Here is an 18,714-nt window from a genome sequence, read left to right as displayed (position 1 = left end):
TAAAATGGTGTATCTTTGCCTATGTATATTTTCACCAAAAAAGAAAAACGGTCTTCCAAGGTTGAGAAGGGAGAGTGTTGACATGTCATGGGGTTGTTAACCAATGTCATAAAACAATATGCATACAGACTGTGTAATAAGAAACTCTGTTCTGTAAACATTCACCTAAAGTACAATAAAAAAAAAAAAAAAACTGATAACAAAAACAAGAAACAAAAAAAAAACCCAAAATTTGTTGGATTTAGCGCAAAAACTTGTTGGAGGTCACTGATGACCTTAGTAGTTTTAGCTATGGTGGGAGTACAAGCCACGCTATAGTGTGAACTGGATGTCAGGAAATAGAATAATGTATACGGCTCAGCAATTTATTCCATGAGGGAGAAGAAAAAGGGCAGGATCTGGAGGGGAAAGTGGGGCTGTCAGAAGGTTGGGAGAGACATAAGCCACTTTAAAAAGCTGATGGGAAGGATACAATAAAAAGGAAGAGGTTATCCTGGAAAGAAAAGAGACAGCTGATAGTCTAAGATTTTCTGAAAGGCAGACGGGAGTAAGATCCAGCACACAAATTGAGGGACTGGTTTTACAGAGCAGAGCAACATATTTTCAACTGTATCTTGAGGGAAGGAGAGCCAGCAGATGGGGTTCATTTCGAATATGTTCCCTCCCATCTGAAGTTCCTATTCTCCTGTAGTTGAAGTTGAGTGGGGGTAGGATTTGTTAGTTTAATGGAGGAGATAATGATTTGATTATAAAAACTGGGAATTCACCAGTAGTGTTGACGTCTTAGTGAAATTTGAATATCATAAAATTTAGAGTGGTACCATTCTTCCCTGTTGTACACTTAGAGAAAATTTTAGGGGTAATATAAAATGTCACGATATATTCATTATGTAGTAAGACAGTTTTATAATTTCAGAAAACAGTTTAACAACTTGCCTAAAATAATTACGTCTCTTGCATTACATCAGAGTGAACTGAGATTAGTAATTTTTTTCCTCATTTGAGAAACTACAAGATGTGTTTTGTATGCTATCAAATGCAAATTCTTAAAATCAGTCAACTCTCTCATACTACCACAATTATAAAATACTTGGGTATGAGAAGTGTCTCCTTAAGATTCAGTTCCATTTTTAAAAATACTTAAAAATGTATCTTATTTGTTTGTACAAACGTACAATCATCATTAATCTGATCAGGTGATCCTTAATTTACTACAGTCTAACCCTAACACTGTGAAGAAAGGTTTTGCTAAACATAATAGGTCATTTTTACTTGCTTAATAAGCTAAACTTTAAGACTTTAGCAAATAAGTTGTTATATTTTAGTGCAAGCTAAAGTCTCAATTATTCACTGAAGGCTGACTTCATAGGACCTGCTTAAAAACATGTGGTTGGCAGTTGGAGTTATCAGATAAACCTAAATATTAAAATTACATTTAAAATTTTCTTTAAATGTTACCAACTTAGCATGCTTTCCTGAATTATCAAGCATTTACTGTATATATAAACGCATACTGCACACTTGTACCCAAAGTTATCTTGAATAATCACTAACAAATACCTTTACAATTGATCTACAAAAAGGCATAAGTTAGTAGGTACAAATAACACTTGATTTAAATATTAGAAAGAAAAATTAGTATTTATGTTTTCATAAATTAAGAAGGATAAAAAAGCTAATAAAATTCCTCCTGAGATTCAGTCTTCTAAACAACCACTCATTTATAGTGAGCTCTCTCTCTCCTATATTCATCCAAAAGTGAATGGATGTCAGGAGTTAATGAACAATTGACATCATTACTTAACGTTTACATGGACTTTCTAATCAATTTCAAAATTCAAAAGACAATGCATTAATATCTTTCTAACAAAAATCTTCTTAACAAAAGACTTTTAAGGAATACTCAAAAATATTCTCCAGGGCTTTTTCAATACAATTATCAGTTGGTTAAAATTTTAGTCATCAATATAGATAGGACCTACTTCCTCGTAAATTCTCAAGTCTTTTCCCACACAGTAACAGCATGAGATGCATTTCTTGTATTCAGATCCTGAACTACCAATGCCTAATAATTCAAAATACTATTAAGTAAAAAGATGTTTCTCCATGGTAGAGCCATCAAATCTCAAACCTCCTTATCAAGGTTATGTTAGGGCACTGAAAACATCATATATAAAAACAATGCCCACTGCCCATAAACACTGCAGAAGTATTTAACACTTGTATGATTCTACTGCATAGAATCTCTTCAGATACTACAAACACCAAATGACAGGCTAAAGTATTATCGTACTGTTTTACAGAAGGTTGTATCTTTTTGATCATTATAGGCTGCATTAAATCTTCATGAAAAGCATAGCATCATTACATTTCGGGAAGAATACGATCTTCTGTAATATAATACAACAGCTTAGTCTCACTTGTTTGGTAAAGGCCTACAATGACTAAGCCAGGTAGGCCTTGGCTTACCGAATTTTTATTCATCTTACACCATACCCATTTCCCCCTTTCCCTTTTCTATATGCAGGTTAAAGTGCTGTTCAGTTTATCCATGTATTAAATTTAAAAGATGTTTAGGACAAATTACAATGATTCAGCAACTGAATCTTAAATCCAAGAGCAAGAAATGCAGCTGATTTTTTCCCTAAAGCACCCAAAACCCCACTCAAGAAAATCTACCTGTATGGCCAAAAGAAGAATTAGTTTCTGTCAAGTAATTTAATAAACTGAATGCTATGAAACTGGCCATCTGAAAAATAATTTAAAATAATAATCATCTAAATTAGTGCCTGAATTTTGTGATCTTGCTGTTATTTTTTAGGATATGAAAAGCAACCTGGGTTTTAACAGGTTCATATTTTAAGTAATACATTTTCAGAAGACACTTTCCTTAAAAGGGTCCTTACCTTTTAAATTTCTTTACTTATTCCCTGCAAACAATAGGTAACAGAGCTTTGCCTCTGCTCTTCATTCTTTTTTACTAATGTTTATTAAGCTTGAATAGAACATTGTGTTTATGAAATTAATATTTATAAGACCACCATTTACTTAGATTTTATAGCCACCCTCTCCAATCTTACTACAAAGCTCTTTTACCCTCTTTGTTTAAAATTTCTTGTTTTTTAGGAGGGTGGAGGCAGGGAAAATACATTCTGAAAGGGATACTAATTAAAAGTATTAGCAAAAATAAAGAGACTAATCTTTTTTCAATATTTGGCAATAAAGGATCCTAACTAATGTTAATTAAAAAAACAAAAGCAAAAACCACAGGCTGCAAGAGTTAACACCCTGAAAATGTGGCCTGAAAACATATAATCTATAAATAAATACAGATAAGATACAAAAAACATCAAATATTCAGACTTTAAATCCTGAATTTTGCCAAACTGTCTCATCATTTCAAAACCTATCTTATTTTTCAGAAAAATAGCCTTCTTCCTCTGATTTTCTAAAAATAGCTTTCTACTGTCTTTTTTACAAGGAACAATTACGCTTGTTATGAGTCCTATCATATCGGCCACATCATTAATACCTAAAATTCTTATTTAACCCCATTTTTGTCAATCAAAATGATAACTAAATATACAAAAAAAAAAAAAAAAATTCTTACCTATATGCTGCATTTTCTTTCAAATGCAAAATGGTTAGATTCCCCTTCTACTTAATCAGTACAGTGTCTGGACATTTTTCAGTCTGACTTGCAAATATCTGCTTTCCCTCTTAGGGCATAGCATCCGCAGGGTTATACAACACTACTTACATTCTCTTCCACATAAAAATCAGACATTACATGAAAGGAAAAGAAAGACAGCCCATTTCAAAGCATCTGGCAAACCTCCATTGGCAACCTGCCAAGCCTCTGCTAAACCTTCCTGTCTTCCGAGCATGCTCACTTAAAACCAACAGCACGTTACTATGGCAACTCTGTAGGCAGCCTGTAAGTATGAACCGCCATTCTGATTTCTGAGTGCAAAAACCAAATACTGCAGGGGAAGTAAAAGGAAAGAAATATCTTATGCCCTTCATCCCATACAAGTATACTCATTTTATTTTATAAATTCATAGTTGTATAAGTAAAACAGAAACGACCACCCCACACTTTTGCAGGTAAATATTTTTCATGCTCAGTAGGCCCTCTTTTTCAGTAAACTCATTCTCTTTGTCTTGCCCCTAATCCCCTTTGCCCTGTAACAGCCAAAAATATACTGGACAGTTTATATTATTTGACAAAACATTACAGAATAAACAGACAATAATATTCACATAAGCAATTATGTGGTATTTAATGGATTATTTCATAAATTATATATATATTTTTTTAAATAATACAACAATATTACAGTGAAAACCATTAGCATTTATAAAATACTATCTAAATCTTTTCTAAGAATTATCAAACTGCTAGACAAAATAGTCTTTGGATTTGAGTGGGACTTATTTATCCCAAGTATCCTTGAGATATTGTGAAATATCTCAAAAAGATGAGGTTTTGAAGTTCAGTCAGACCAGACCTGGATTCAAATCCCTGTTCTCCTCATTGTAGTTGTGCCACCTTGGGAAAGTTACTTAACTTTTCTGAGCCTTTTCCCTCATCTTTATTTATTTATCTTTATGTTAAATAGAATAACAGTTACTTCACATGGAAGCAGCTTAAATGAGTTAACTAATAACCCTAAAAGTGACCTTTCTTTCCTCCTTGGTTGTCTGAAAAAAAAAACCTTTAAAAAAACCAATCTTCATTTGTTAGTTATTCTATCTAAAAAGTACTTCTTTGTAACCTCTTACCCACTTAAAATTAGCTATGATTTTCCCACTAACCTATAAGCCAAAAAGCTTCTCCTGAAAGAAAACAACAAAAGCTTCCCCCGAAAAATACAGTCAAGCTAGAAAAGGACAGAAACAAATAACAGAGACTCTAAGCAGAGGAAAAATACATGAAGATATTATTTTTACTAAAGAGTACCAAATGTCTTTAACTGTTACAAACATGAAGTTTCACCTACCACTTCTTCTTCTTCTTCCTTTTTGGCCTCTTTTTCCTTCTCTTCATCATTTTCTTCAGCCGGGCCATCTTCATCATCACTACTGGATGACTCAAGGATTTCACTTATATCCATTTTCCAATTGTCAGGGACAACTCTTGTTTTTAAGAAGACGCTTGCTTTTTGAAGCCCTAGGAGTCAAAATATACTTCAGTAGTTGTTATGAAATTGGCAGCATAGGATAACAGAAAAAGCCTAACAGTCAGATTCAGAAGACCTGAATTCAAATTCTGCTGTCACTTATTAACTTCATAGCCCAGCCAGGACACTTGATCTCTCTGAATATGTTTCCTATTTCAAAACTAAAGACAATAATACCTACCTCAAAGAACTATTTTAAATATAAAATGATACAATAAACTTGAGCATATTTCATAAGTTATAATGTTATATAACTGTCTGTCACTACTCTAGGGAATACTGCTAATAACCTTAATGGTAAAACATGAAAAATTAAACCTTATCTAAAAATTACAATTTAAATATTTCATCTAGACATTAAAAAAATGGCCATCAAATAAGAGTGGATATCAACTCTAAATAGTTAAAATGGCACCAGAGATTATTCATTCTTGCTTTAGTCACTATTTTCCATATAAAACCACATCACAAAATTATAGATTGATTCATCATTATTTTACCTGGTTTAGCAGAGAGCTCAGATTCAGGTAGATTGAGAACGTCTACTTCTTTGATATCCTTTCTTGCTATAGAGTAACTAATCATAGAGAAGAATAAAGGGGAGGGGAACTATTTATTAAATAAAAATTATCACTTAAATAGTCCATGTTAACACACAGAAAAATATAAACCTCAAAATTAAAATTACTTTGTCTGTAAAATGTTATCAAAAAGAAGACCATGTATATCCTAATCCGTAATAAAGGGCAAGAGATAATATACAAAGCTAATACTTTAAAGATTCATATGATACGAAGTACACTATTTTGAGAAGCTCACATTCACAGTATTTCGATCTGTACAACCCTCCTAAAGACAGTATGAGGTTAATTTATAGCAATATGATGTTTTCAATACTTACAGGCAATAATGTCTATTTTAATGTTTAATATTCTTAAATGTATTATTTATTTTAGTAAAAATAATGGCAATATTAAAAGAGCTATATCATTGTAAGGATCCCGGGTGGCACAAAGGTTAAGCACTCAGCTGCTAACTGAAAAGTTGGTGGTTCAAACCCACCCAGCAGCTCCATGGGATAAAGACCGGGCGATCTGCTTCTGTAAACATTATAGCCAAGAAGACCCTATAGGGTAGTTCTTTTCAGTCACAGGGGGTAACCATGAGTCAGAATCAACTTGACGGCACCCAACAGCAATATACTGTATGGCATATTATGGTGTTTTGTTTTCTTTTTAACAGAGAATTACAACTTTTTCCATATACATATATATGTATGTGTACATGTGTGTGCATGTGAATTTGTGTGTGTATATTTAATTTTAAATTATTTCTTTTGGAAACAAAGCAGAGATGAGGTTAGGGAAAATTTCTAAAAATTTGGTTTTTAATAAGAAAAAGTTAAAATAATTATTTTAGTACTATAAATTCTATAAAAAATTAAGTTTCCTAGTTCATAATATAACAGTACACTGAGCGAAACAATACGATGCTTTATGAAAAAAGAACGTTTTCATACTGTTCAGTTTTTATATAAAATTTAATAGTAAAAAAATAATTTATATTACAAAATTCAAAACATTATTAGATAACTTCCTAGTTCATGAAATGATTAGATTTTTAAATATAAAGTCTTAGGGATCTATCACTGTGATTTCATCTTGTTTCCTCCCATGTTAATACTAGTAAGTGATTCATTACTCACAATTTGGAATCGGTAAATGATCGAACTAAACACTGGTCTTTTTTCACTGTGATGTCATCATTACAGCTGGGAGATACTACCTGAAGTATAAAAGAAGAACAAATTGATTCCTATTTCCCTTGCTCAAAAAAAAAGAATGTATTTTGGAAAAGAACAACTTTGGATCCTCTAACTTCTCAAATGGATTATATTTTACAAGTAATAGCTTTATTATCAATGACTTACTTATAAAAGAATGTCTCCTTAAATCTTTTAACATATTGGTATTCTAGATATTTATCCATAGTTGTTATATTATAAAATGAATAATTAATAAAATATAAATTACAACGTGACTCCTACTTTTTAAAAAAATCAAGATTCATTTTAAGCCAAATAATAATCCATTTACTGTTCAAAAAATAAAATGTATGATCTGTGATGAAAATTTGCATAATAATAATTTTTTAAAATATACTTGAATCACAAGATCTATTCTGAAATCTGGCTATTTGTTTAAAACTAACACCTAAGTTCACTGCATTGCCAGGGCATATACAACTTTTAGTAATTAAAACAAATCAGAGAAAATCTAAGTAAAGAACTTTTTAATTTCTTAACTTTTGAAAATAACATGTCTTCTTAACAGTTATCATTAGTAAATAACTAATCTCCGTATATTCTTTTCAGAACTTCATTATTAAAAAAAGTCTAACTGCTGAAATGTACCTGCTCATTACCTGCTCCTTGCTACCCTTAACACTAGCGCCTCTGTGACCATATAGATCAGCACTGTCCATAGAACTTTATGCAATGATGGAAATATTCTGCATTGCCCAATACAGTAGCCACAAGCCACATAAGGCTGCACACTTGAAATGTGGCTAGTACAACCGAGAAACTAAATTCTAAACTCTATTTAATTTTAATTAAGTTACATTTAAATTGAAATAGCCACATGTGGCTCATAGTTAACGTATTAGGCAGTGCATCTCCAGATAATTATATATCCTTGGTGGTCACATCAGCTGTCTTAACACCAGATAGAAGTAAACGTCTTTTTGTTTGTTTGGTAGATGCTGGTTAATATTAGATAATAATATAGGTAGTTGCCTCTGCCGTCAAGAACCTAACAGTGTAATGGAGGGACAAACACAAAAAGGTACTTAAACACAATGGAAAATAAGTTCAGTGATACCACTAGGCAGAGGATAATTTGAAAATACCTGGAAGAAAGATTTAACCCATTCTGAGGAAGGAAAAGATGTGGCAGCAAAGGCTTAAGCTAAGTCTTAAAGGATAAGTAGGCACAATCCAAAGAGCCCTGGTGGTGTAGTGGTTAAGCGCTGGGCTGCTAACCGAAAGGTCAGTGGTTCAAACCCACCAGCCACTTTGCGGGAAAAGATGCGGCTGGTAGTCTGCTTCTGTTACAGCCTTGGAAACCCTATAGGGGCAGTTCTACTCTGTCCTATAATCATTTTGAGTCGGAATTCGACTCGATAGCAATGAGTTTGGTTTGGTGGTTTGGAGGCACAACTCAAGACCTAATTACCTTACCTGTGAACTACCCTGATGGCCTCCAAAATGATTCATGCCACCTCTGGTCTTTCTAACAACAATCCCGCCAACATACCACTGCACTGCCTCGTTAACATTCTTAAACATAGAGTTCAAATAATGTCACTCTTCTGCAAAATTCTCTATAGAATTATATACAAATTCCTTAGATAGAATTTTAAAGGCCTTTCATGCTCTAGATCCAAATTAGTCATATTTCCTACTACTTCTCTACTCACATCTAATACTTCAACCAGAATAGATTCCCTAAACAAATAGTTGCCTGAACAAACCCCTTGCTTTTCTGATTTTATTTCTCTTGCTTCCTCTAAGAAAGTCCCCTAGTAAAGTTTGGCTTTAAATCCTTCAAGGCTCAGCTCAAATGCACCTTCTTCATGAGGCTTCCTGGATTTGCTTCAAATAAATGTAGTATCTCTGGCTGCGGTGTGATGGATCACTTTTCTAGCCATGGTCTTGTAACTCTCACCCAAGCGACTGGGTGGGACTGTGTGACAGGGTAATTGTAGCCCACCAAAGGGATTGGTCAGTTTTGCCATCCTGCTGGGCTTGAAATGAGCCACTCCAGAGGTGGTAAAGAGAGAATCTTGCCACCGTCAGGAAAGAACAGCCAGGAGCCGACGCATCCTTTGGACCTGGGATCCATGCGCTGGGAGGCTCCTACGACCAGGAGACAGAGAGTGAGCTGTAACCCTGAAGACGGTGAGAAGCAGCGGCAGCGGAGACCCAGCAGCAAGAGACGGCAGCAGAGGCCCATGGAGGCAGAAAGCTGAGTGCCTTTGAGCAGAGGCCTAGGGGCAGGGAGAGGGCTGCCTGCGAGTATGGCTGGGAAGAGGCTTTCCTGATGGAAGGACTGTATCCTGAGTGGTCCTGAGCCTGAATTATAACCTGTTACTTCCCTAAAAAACCCCATAATCATGAGTATTGTCTGAGTTGCGTGTGGCCATTGCAATGAACTATCAAACCCAGCAGAGAAGTAGAGAATGCCATAAGGGACGGTTGGTGTCAGCACTGGAAAACATGGTGGAGAGAGGAGGCATGTCTGACCCTCCACCTCACAGGAAATTAGCCTAGGGCTGTTGATCTTGATTCTCCTTCTGAATTGTGAAGTTAGAGGAGGTCAAACTCCACGTCCACACCGTTTCTACACTGGCCAAAAAGACTCAATATTGAACATATACTATTTTATAGTATAGTTACATGGATTATTCTCTGCTTTAGACTATAAAATTGTCAAATGTTAAGAGTAATGTGTTACTCCTCTTTTATTTTCTACATTACCTGGAAAATGATAAATCTGTTGAGTAAATAAAGGAATTTGTAAAATAATCTCTTGGCAAACTATAACTTAAATATTCAGAATCCAAACCCATTTACTTGTCTGCCTGTACAAAGGAAAAGGCTCAAAGAATTTTCAGAATGGAAGCAAATCTATTATATAGGAATTGAGTAAAATATTTACATGCACATAGAAACCTAAAACATTGCCTCAGCTCTTTAAAGGATTATAATCTAATTAGCGTCACATTTTTTTGTGTGTGTGCCAAAATTATTTTTAGAAATAATAAATGGTACCAAAACTCACAGAAGAAGGAGGTATACTTATGTTAGGGTGGTTGGGAAGACTCTGCAGAAAAGGCAGGACTTGAGCTGAACCTTAAGACAGAAAAATGTGAGGAAAAGAAGAGCACGAGGAAAGGGAGACAGGTATTAATTAGCAGGTATTACTGATTCCTCTCATGAAGTAATCTCTTGTCCATCTCTTCCTCTCATTCCTTCCCAATGTGAGGAAAGATTAGCTTTCTCTACCAACCTATTGAAGACTTGTCATTTCCAAAGCCTTCTTTAAAATCCAGGTACACCCTCCTGTTTCCCAGTACTCCCTGTTCTACTCCAGTGTAGGCACCACAAAAAAATTTATCTACTATATAATCTTTAATTAATATATAATCTCTTGGATATGTACAGTAAGCTTCTCGAGGGCAATGTATTCCAACTCTCTCATTTTTCTCTCTCCTAAGGACCTAGTACAAAGTTGAATGCACTTCAGATCCTCAGTACATACTGACTTGATTGATTTAAGGCAGGGGTAAAGGCCCAGAGGAGTGGGAAAGAACCTGAGTAGAGAGTTTACATTGAAAACAGGAAACAACTGAGAGCTAGGGATGACCTCAACTATCCATCTGAAGAATGCAGAATTGATGGACTAGGTAGTCACTGAAGGTTTCTGAGATTGGGACTATCATGATTAAATCAGTATTTTAAAAAGATTTCTCTATAAAAGCTATGTCTAGAAAATTAGTGTGAATGTAGTAAAGAAACAATTCAGGAATCAAGTTAAAGGAACCTGGAGGTAGTTACTATAGAAAGTGTAAAATGGTAATAGGAACAGAGAATAAAAAGAGGTCACTGGACACATTCTGAAGGAAGAACTGAAAGATCCCAATAAATGAATGGTTAGAGAGAATTAAAGAAAGGGAATAACCACAGAAGTCAGTGAAGTTTTCTGGACCTGATATGACTGCTCAATTTTTAGATGTGCAATAAAATCCAAATTAAATTTGTGTAATACTTTCAAAATATTTTAAATGCTTTTTAAAAATCCACATCAAATAAAACGTTTAAATGGTTAACTGCACAGAAAATCTTACTTACCAAAGCAGGATGCCATTCAGTCTTCTCAGATGTAGACATCACACTTACAACTTTTCCTAATAATTCATCATTGAGACGCCGCTTATCTTCATCTTCCTCCTCACTACTTTCTTCCTCCTTTTCATCTTCCGTACTGAAAGTTAAAATAATTTCATCATGATCCTAAGATAAACCATTACTGATACAGTTAGGGTGGTGTGAATTTAACATACACAATGCAAATTCTAATCTGGATTACTCTGGAATAGTAGTAGCCTCTTCGTTCTTATTGAATTGAGGAGACGGATACTTCCATAGCCCTACAGAAAATAGTCCTGAGCTATCCATAGTAACTCTGAGTTCATGTCACTAGACAATGAGTATCTGGACTTAGACTCTCTTGCCAACCACTGGCTAGCACAGAAAAGCCTAATTACGCCACGATCAACTATTTACTGTACCAAACACTTTGAAAAATATTGCCCTTCTCCTTTTTATGTCAGATGCCAGATAATATAATTTCAGTTTTCTAACAGGTTATGAAGTGATCTCATTTAAATATATATAAGGGTTTACATAGGTAACTTATCCGGATAACTTAAGTTTATGCTTAAGTGTCAACAATGTATATTAATTTTAAGCTTATAATATTTTAAAAATAAAAATGGATATATACACCTATTTTACCTCTCGATGAGTACATACTGAATAATTTGACATCTTCCTGAAGACACTGTCCTGCAATATGTTCATACCTTTGGGGGTTATTAAGGTATGCAAGGCTTCAAAGCTGTTTAGTTTCTTATCTTTTTAGAGGTTTATTCCTTCCTCCCCCTCAGACTTGTCAGCTTCAAACCCACATTGTTTACTGTCTGCATCCACTAATCTTTTCTCTTTCCTTTGACATCTCTACTGTTTTCTTCAAACCTTCTGAGAAACCAGATGACCCAACTTGTTAAAATTCTAAGTAAAACCAGTATAAGTAAGCTTTCAGTAAAAGTCTATGGAACTATCTTATGAATAAAATACCTGGACATTAGTAGTTTATTAAATAAATATCATGTTGTTGTTATTGTCAGTTGCCATTGGGTCAATTCTGACTCATGGTGACCTCATGTGTGCAGAGTAGAACTGCTCCACAGGTTTTCAAGGCTGTGACCTTTTGGAAGCAGACTGCCAGGCCTGTCTTGTGACGCATCTTTGGGTGGGTTCAAATTATCAATCTTTTGGCTAGTAGTCAAGAGCTTAACCATGTGCGCCATCCACAGACTCCTAAATATCATGTAGTGAGTACTTACTGCATACTGATAACTTTATAAACATATTTAATCCTCACAAAAACTGGCAAGATACCATCATTCCCATTTTACTCAGCTGTAATCTTGGAATAATAGTAATCTTGTGGTTTTTGTGAAGATTTGAGATAATATATGTAAGTGTACTTAACTTCAAAGAGATTAAGTAATTTTCCCAACGTGTCTTATCTAGTAAGTGGCTGAGCCAGGATTTGTGTTTAGGGTCCTCAGCGGTCTTTTATTATTTCTTTCTGGTTTACATCAATGTTTTCATCACTGAGGTTGCCATAAAATTTAGGCATTATTTTTTAATTTGGACTTTGCGTTTTTAAAATCTTCATTATTTTAAAAACATATACTCCCTGACAATAAGAAGTACATTTAATATCTGGATCTTGGTTTCTGAATAATATTTTCCACTAAAAGGAACCAGGGACCCTTGGAGAAATAGGTGATTCCAAGGCTGGGGCAGGAAAAATTTAAGATTGTACTAGAATACCTTTTTGTGCCTGAAAGTTAAGAAATTTCTTTAAAAAACGGTGAGAGTGTGTTGAAAGGGCATAAAAACCATCCTGTAGGCTCCCAATGGCTAAATCTGAGACAATCTGAGCATAAAAATGAGTAACAAGAACACTGAATCATACTCTACTTAATAAGAATCTATGACTCCATAATGATAATGAAAAGATTTTCTTATAACTGAAAGACAACTGATATATAAGAGATGAAAAATTAGAAAAATCACCATTTTGCTACCATCACAGTAACTGATTCAGATAACAATTATCAGTGGATGCTAAAACTCCTGAGTGAAAATCTGATGGCAGAGCACACAGATTATTTATAAATTACAAAGGGAAAAATAATAACTATGGTAACTTTAAATTTGAGAAATTTGGCATATACCACCTTAACTAGGTGACCAAAGTTAACATCACCAATTATGGGATAAACTGGTAACATGTGCTTCTCGATGAACCTGCACTAAAAAGGACACAATACCACTTAATACAGTTATTACTGTCAAAAATGTACAGCTTGACTCTAATAGTGAGGAAACAAGCAGACAAACTAATACTGAAGAACAGTCTACAAAAACAACTAACCTGTACTCTTCAAAAATATAAATTTATGAAAGACAAAAAAGGCTAAGGAACTATTCCAGATTGAAGGAGTCTCAAGAACTACATAAACTAAATGCAATGCACGATCTTGACCTGGATCATAGACTTGGGAAAGGGGAAGGAAATATTATAAAGGATAGTATTAGAACAACCGGCAAAATTTGAAATATTGACCATTATTAGGTCACAGTATTCTATCAATGTCAAATTTCTGGAATTTGATAACTATATGGTTACATAAAAGAATGTTCTTGTTCTTAGGTATTTAAGTGTACAGTCATTGTGAGTACAATTTCCTCTCAACGGTTCAGCAAAATAAAAATTATTATTATAAAATTAAAAATACAATATGTATATATAAAGACAGAGAATGATGAAGCAAATGTGGCAAAAAATGTTAACAATAGGTGAAGGGAACATGGGAGTTCACTATATTATTATTGCAATTTTTAAGTAGAAATGTTTTTTAAATAAAAAGTATACTCACTTAAAATAGGGAAACATATCAATTAAGGAATTTGGCAAAGTAGCTTAAAACAAAAATAATTTTTTTTAAAAAAAGAAGCTGTGATAATTCTTGGACAAAGTAATGAGAATAATTAAAACCAAGGTCTGCTCAAGTGAAATATCTAACATGAGGATACAAGATGCTATGGAAAGGTTAACCAAACAAATTTAGCCATGCTAGAAAAGTTGCTTGTTTAATGTTGTAGTAATTTAAAACTCACACAGGAAGAGAGGATCTCCTTCCTCTGTTCGTCTTCTTTGCAATTACTGGAGTTCCAAAATGCTCTGGATTTGTTAATGGAAGCTGGTCAAGTGTCTGGGTAAGAAATACATCAGTTAAATCCACATTGTACCTGTAGGTCAGTAACTGTTCAACCCAAAAAGTCCATCCACGCCACCCTACCTCACTCTCTGCAAAATGTCTCTCCCCTTTCAGGCAAAGTGAGGTACGTCTCAATGTTCTCTCATCACCATCGTCAAACACTACGATAAGCAAAAGATATCAGAGAATTTATGCACACAAATAAAATAAAAAATGTAACTTCACAGACTGCTATTACTACTATTTATTTAGGGCTTAACATTTTTTAAGAACTATTATTTATCATTTTTCAAAACCTGTGAAATCACATTTCATTCTCCAGGTACCAGACACAAAGTCAATCGCTGTCCCCAACTGGTAAGTTTCTCTCCTCTTTTTCAATTTCTATCACTACAGAACCACCTTCTTAACCCACTAGCAACCTAGTCAAAGTAAAAATATTAAATTACCTTCAATCCTAGAAGAATGAGCAAAAACCTGGTTAAAAAAAAAGATTATGGGTTTTTTCTCAACAGTTATCAGTGGAGTACCCTTAACTTCAATAAACTCTTTGACTCTTGGTAATGCTTTTGGTTTATTCTACTGCTTCTACTTATTTGTATAATAACCCAAAACAGTAGAAGTACTGGCCACCAAATTCTAAAATTACAAGACTTAACATTTTTGCAAGAAAAGGATATAAGTAATTTAGAAATAAAGGCTGAAACAAGGAAACACCAGAAAACAAACAAACAACAACAAAACCCTCTAAAAAAAGAAGCCATAATTGCATGGAAGCTTTCCTCAAAAATATTTTACTACATTAAAAAAAAAAAAAAAAAATACTACCTGAAGCTCTGTTTAAAATTTTTAAGAAAATGGGGGTAAGGAATTTGACAATTTATTACTAGTACTCTCCATATTACTAGCTGCTTATTTTGATGTTTATAGATTAAATTTTTCGGAAATGTACTCTCATTTTAGCACCTTACATTTATGAAGTTTATTAAAAAGAAAATGCTCTTGGCATTTGGGGTCTTAAAAGCCTGTGAGCAGCCATCTAAGATACTCCACTGGTCTCATCCCTTTGGGAGCAAGGGAGAGTGAAGAAAACAAGATACAAGGGAAAGATTAGTCCAAAGGACTAATGGACCACAACTACCACGGCCTCCACCAGATGGAGTCCAGTACAACTAGATGGTGCCCGGCTACCACCACTGACTGCTCTGACAGGTTTCACGACAGATGGTCCTAGACAGAGCTGGAAAGGATGCAGAACAAAATTCTAACTCCCAAAAAAAGACCAGACTTACTGGCCTGACACAGACTGGAGAAACCCCGAGAGTATGGCCCCCGGACACCCTTTCAGCTCAGTAATGAAGTCACTCCTGAGGTACACCGTTCAGCCAAAGACTAGATAGCCCCATAAAACAATACGAGACTTATGGGGCACGACAGTCCAGGGACAAGGACTAGAAGGTGGGAGGAGACAGGAAAGCTGGTAATAGGGAACCCAAGGTTGAGAAGCGACAGTGTTGACATGTCATGGGGTTGTTAACCATTGTCATAAAACAGTATGTGTACTAACTGTTTAATGTGAAACTATTTGTTTTGTAAATCTTTATCTAAAGTAACAATATAAAAAAGAAAACTCTTGGAAGACACCTGACTGCCCAGGATTATAAAGAAATAAAATACAAGAAATCAGAATTCTTACCTCAGATATACAAAATGCATATTCAGTCAACAGATGTTTGTACAGATTATAAAAATAAAATATACATAGGAAAGCACAGAACACCCAAAAATTACTATTATTAAAATTTAATCCTAATGCTCAGAATACTAGATGCTTTTCCATTCTAACAGGTTAGTTTTAATAAACAAAAATTCTATAATTTACCTTGTTTAATAATACTAGACTCTTAACTGTTTACCTATATAATTACAATCCTGCATTTAATTTTTTAAAATTAAACGCTTGCCTCAAAATCATAAACTTACTTTTTTCTGGCAACTTGATTAGACAAAAGCAACCAACTTCTTCAATATTTATCTACTTCAATCAGTTCTTCTTCTTAAACTAAAGACATCTAAAGTAGATTCTCTTACATCCAAGAGATGATGTAGAGAAAATTAAAAGCTCTTGAAGCACACATTCACAGAACCACAATGATTCCACAAAAGCAGCTGTGCTATATATTTTCAACAATACGGAAATTAATGACTACTTAGAGACACAATGACAGGATAAAACAACCTCCAACAATCACATCATTCATCTGTGCCCGTGCCTGATTAACAGTGCCCTACACAATTACAATTCTTAGTCAACAAGTCTAATGAATAAACCACTGTTCTAGAAGTTCAGAGTCATGAAATTATCACAAACTAAACTGAAAATAATTCATTTTAGTATTAATGTTTATAAGCATACTAAATAATAAAGTCTTAAGGTTCGAATTTTCCTTTATGCCTACAAACCAAAGACAGTGACACTGGACACGCACACACACACATTTAAATGGAAATATGAAGAAGGAAAATAAGAATTTAAGACCAATAAACACTATCAAATTTATATAAAAAATCTTTTCCATAGTGTTTTATCATTAATCAATTGCAGTCCCAAATAAAAATGTTCTAATGAGAAATTTCAATAATTGGATTTTTTTTTATTTTAAATAATGACTTTGAAACAAAATCAATCAGTATTTTGAAAAGAAAAATTAATTTCACCTCCATATTTTATTGTGGCTAGAAATAATGTAAGAATCAAAGGGATTTCTCAAAAGGAGATTATGGTACAAAAAATAATTTTGCAGTTTTACCTAAGAATCCTTCCAACTTCAAGTGAATAAAGAGAAACCGTTAAGTTTTTCTTTTTTATTTACAAAACTATATAGCTGTATGCGTTTGATTAATTTATACAATTTTGTTAAGCCATGTAACTTTTCCATATTTTCTGAATAGAAAACCTAACAACACAGTGAACTTCTTAATCATGAAATCTCTGATTATCAAAACCAAGAAGTGCCACGTATAAGAAGCTTTTCCATGTTAGAAGTATCATCTAAAAGGACATAAAATTTGTAGGCACTGAAGAGTGACTCTGGCATTTTGATAATTGTGAAATAATTAATTAGTGTGTATAGTAAATCTAGCTTCTTTTTAGTACAGGATTTATACTATAGCATGTCAAGAGAAAACAGTAAGACTAAAAGGTTTTTGTAACCCTATTTAATGTCTTATAGTTGTCAAAAATGGTATTTGAATAGACTATTCATTTAGTGCAATAAAACACGTACATGGCCAAAAGTAGGAACTCCATTTTAGATATAAATATTAAAATCTAAATTGAGGAAAATGACAAAGGTGAGATTTGCACAGTAACATTTATTCACATTAGACAAACTAGACAAAATAATATATAATGCAAACAAATATACAAATCCAAACCCTAATCTGCAGGAGAAAGATGTGGCAGTTTGCTTCCGTAAAGATTTACAGCCTTGGAAACCCTATGGGGCAGTTCTACTCTGTCCTGTAGGGCAATTATGAGTTGGACTGGACTCTAGGGCAGTGGGTTTGGTTTCAGTTAACCCTAATCTGCTAGAATTCAGAGACAAAAAAATTAACAGGTAGCTGATTAACCACTAAATACAAAAGATCTTTTTAGCTGATATCAAAGCACTGTTCGATGCTGGATGATAGGTAAGAACAACAGTAAATTAACTTTATCTACCTAGAGGCATAATTGACTACTGCTTATTGAACATCTTCTGATCCTAACAACAGCCTCTTCAAGGTAGGAATCATTACCCTCCTTTAATAGACAAGGAGATCAAGGATCAGAAGATTAACCAATGAGCTGTAACTTAGTTAAGGGAGTCTAAAGATATTATAACAAATGTACATATACATAGATACCCTAGGTGAAACTAATAGTTCTGTTACCCATAGAATAATCTGTGATTATTACAGAAATCCCGCAGCAACTACATATGGTCAAAACTTTCAGAAAGCTGAAAACTGAACTAATATTCAAATGTATAACTACATTAACTAAATTTTATGGGAATACTAAATCTTACAGAAGGCCATTTGAATAATCACGGGACTGACCGATTTCTTTCTCACTAAGTACTTTTTTGTAAATGAATGATTTGTAGTCAGTAGAATAACTACATGGCTCTGAAAATATTTTGTATGGTAAAACCTACAAAAGCCAGAGCCTGTGTAAACTGGAAACTTGTCAGAGAAGAAATGTGAAGATTTTCCACTAAAACAGAGAAATAGAGAAGTGCCAAGACTGCACCTTGTCAAAGGTGGAAAACTTGCGAGACCCGGAAAAACAAGGCAGTCCGATTTGAGTTCCGGCTCTCACGATTCACTACCGTTGATTTTTGTC

General features: G+C 34.0%; 1 protein-coding gene across 5 annotated transcripts in view; it reads right to left on the bottom strand.

Annotated features, from left to right (window-relative positions):
- ARID4A (AT-rich interaction domain 4A) overlaps window positions 1-18,714 on the bottom strand; it is a 65,299-nt gene that overhangs the window by 36,293 nt on the left and 10,292 nt on the right. For 4 of the 5 annotated variants that reach the window (XM_023726231.1, XM_023726233.1, XM_023726229.1 and 1 more), the window contains exons 6-11: window positions 14,406-14,485; window positions 14,224-14,318; window positions 11,098-11,230; window positions 6,889-6,968; window positions 5,684-5,760; window positions 5,004-5,173 (exon numbers count right to left, since the gene is read on the bottom strand). In XM_023726231.1, coding sequence (XP_023581999.1) covers window positions 5,004-5,173; window positions 5,684-5,760; window positions 6,889-6,968; window positions 11,098-11,230; window positions 14,224-14,318; window positions 14,406-14,485 — 635 coding nt within the window. Of the gene's footprint in view, window positions 1-5,003; window positions 5,174-5,683; window positions 5,761-6,888; window positions 6,969-11,097; window positions 11,231-14,223; window positions 14,319-14,405; window positions 14,486-14,773; window positions 14,802-18,714 lie in introns of all 5 variants that reach the window. The other variant, XM_023726232.1, reaches the window with a different exon arrangement.

Source organism: Trichechus manatus, unplaced genomic scaffold (assembly GCF_000243295.1).
Source record: "Trichechus manatus latirostris isolate Lorelei unplaced genomic scaffold, TriManLat1.0 scaffold00010, whole genome shotgun sequence".
NCBI lineage: Eukaryota > Metazoa > Chordata > Mammalia > Sirenia > Trichechidae > Trichechus > Trichechus manatus.
Note: the sequence above shows the minus strand (reverse complement) of the source record. Positions and strands in the feature narration are given on the sequence as shown.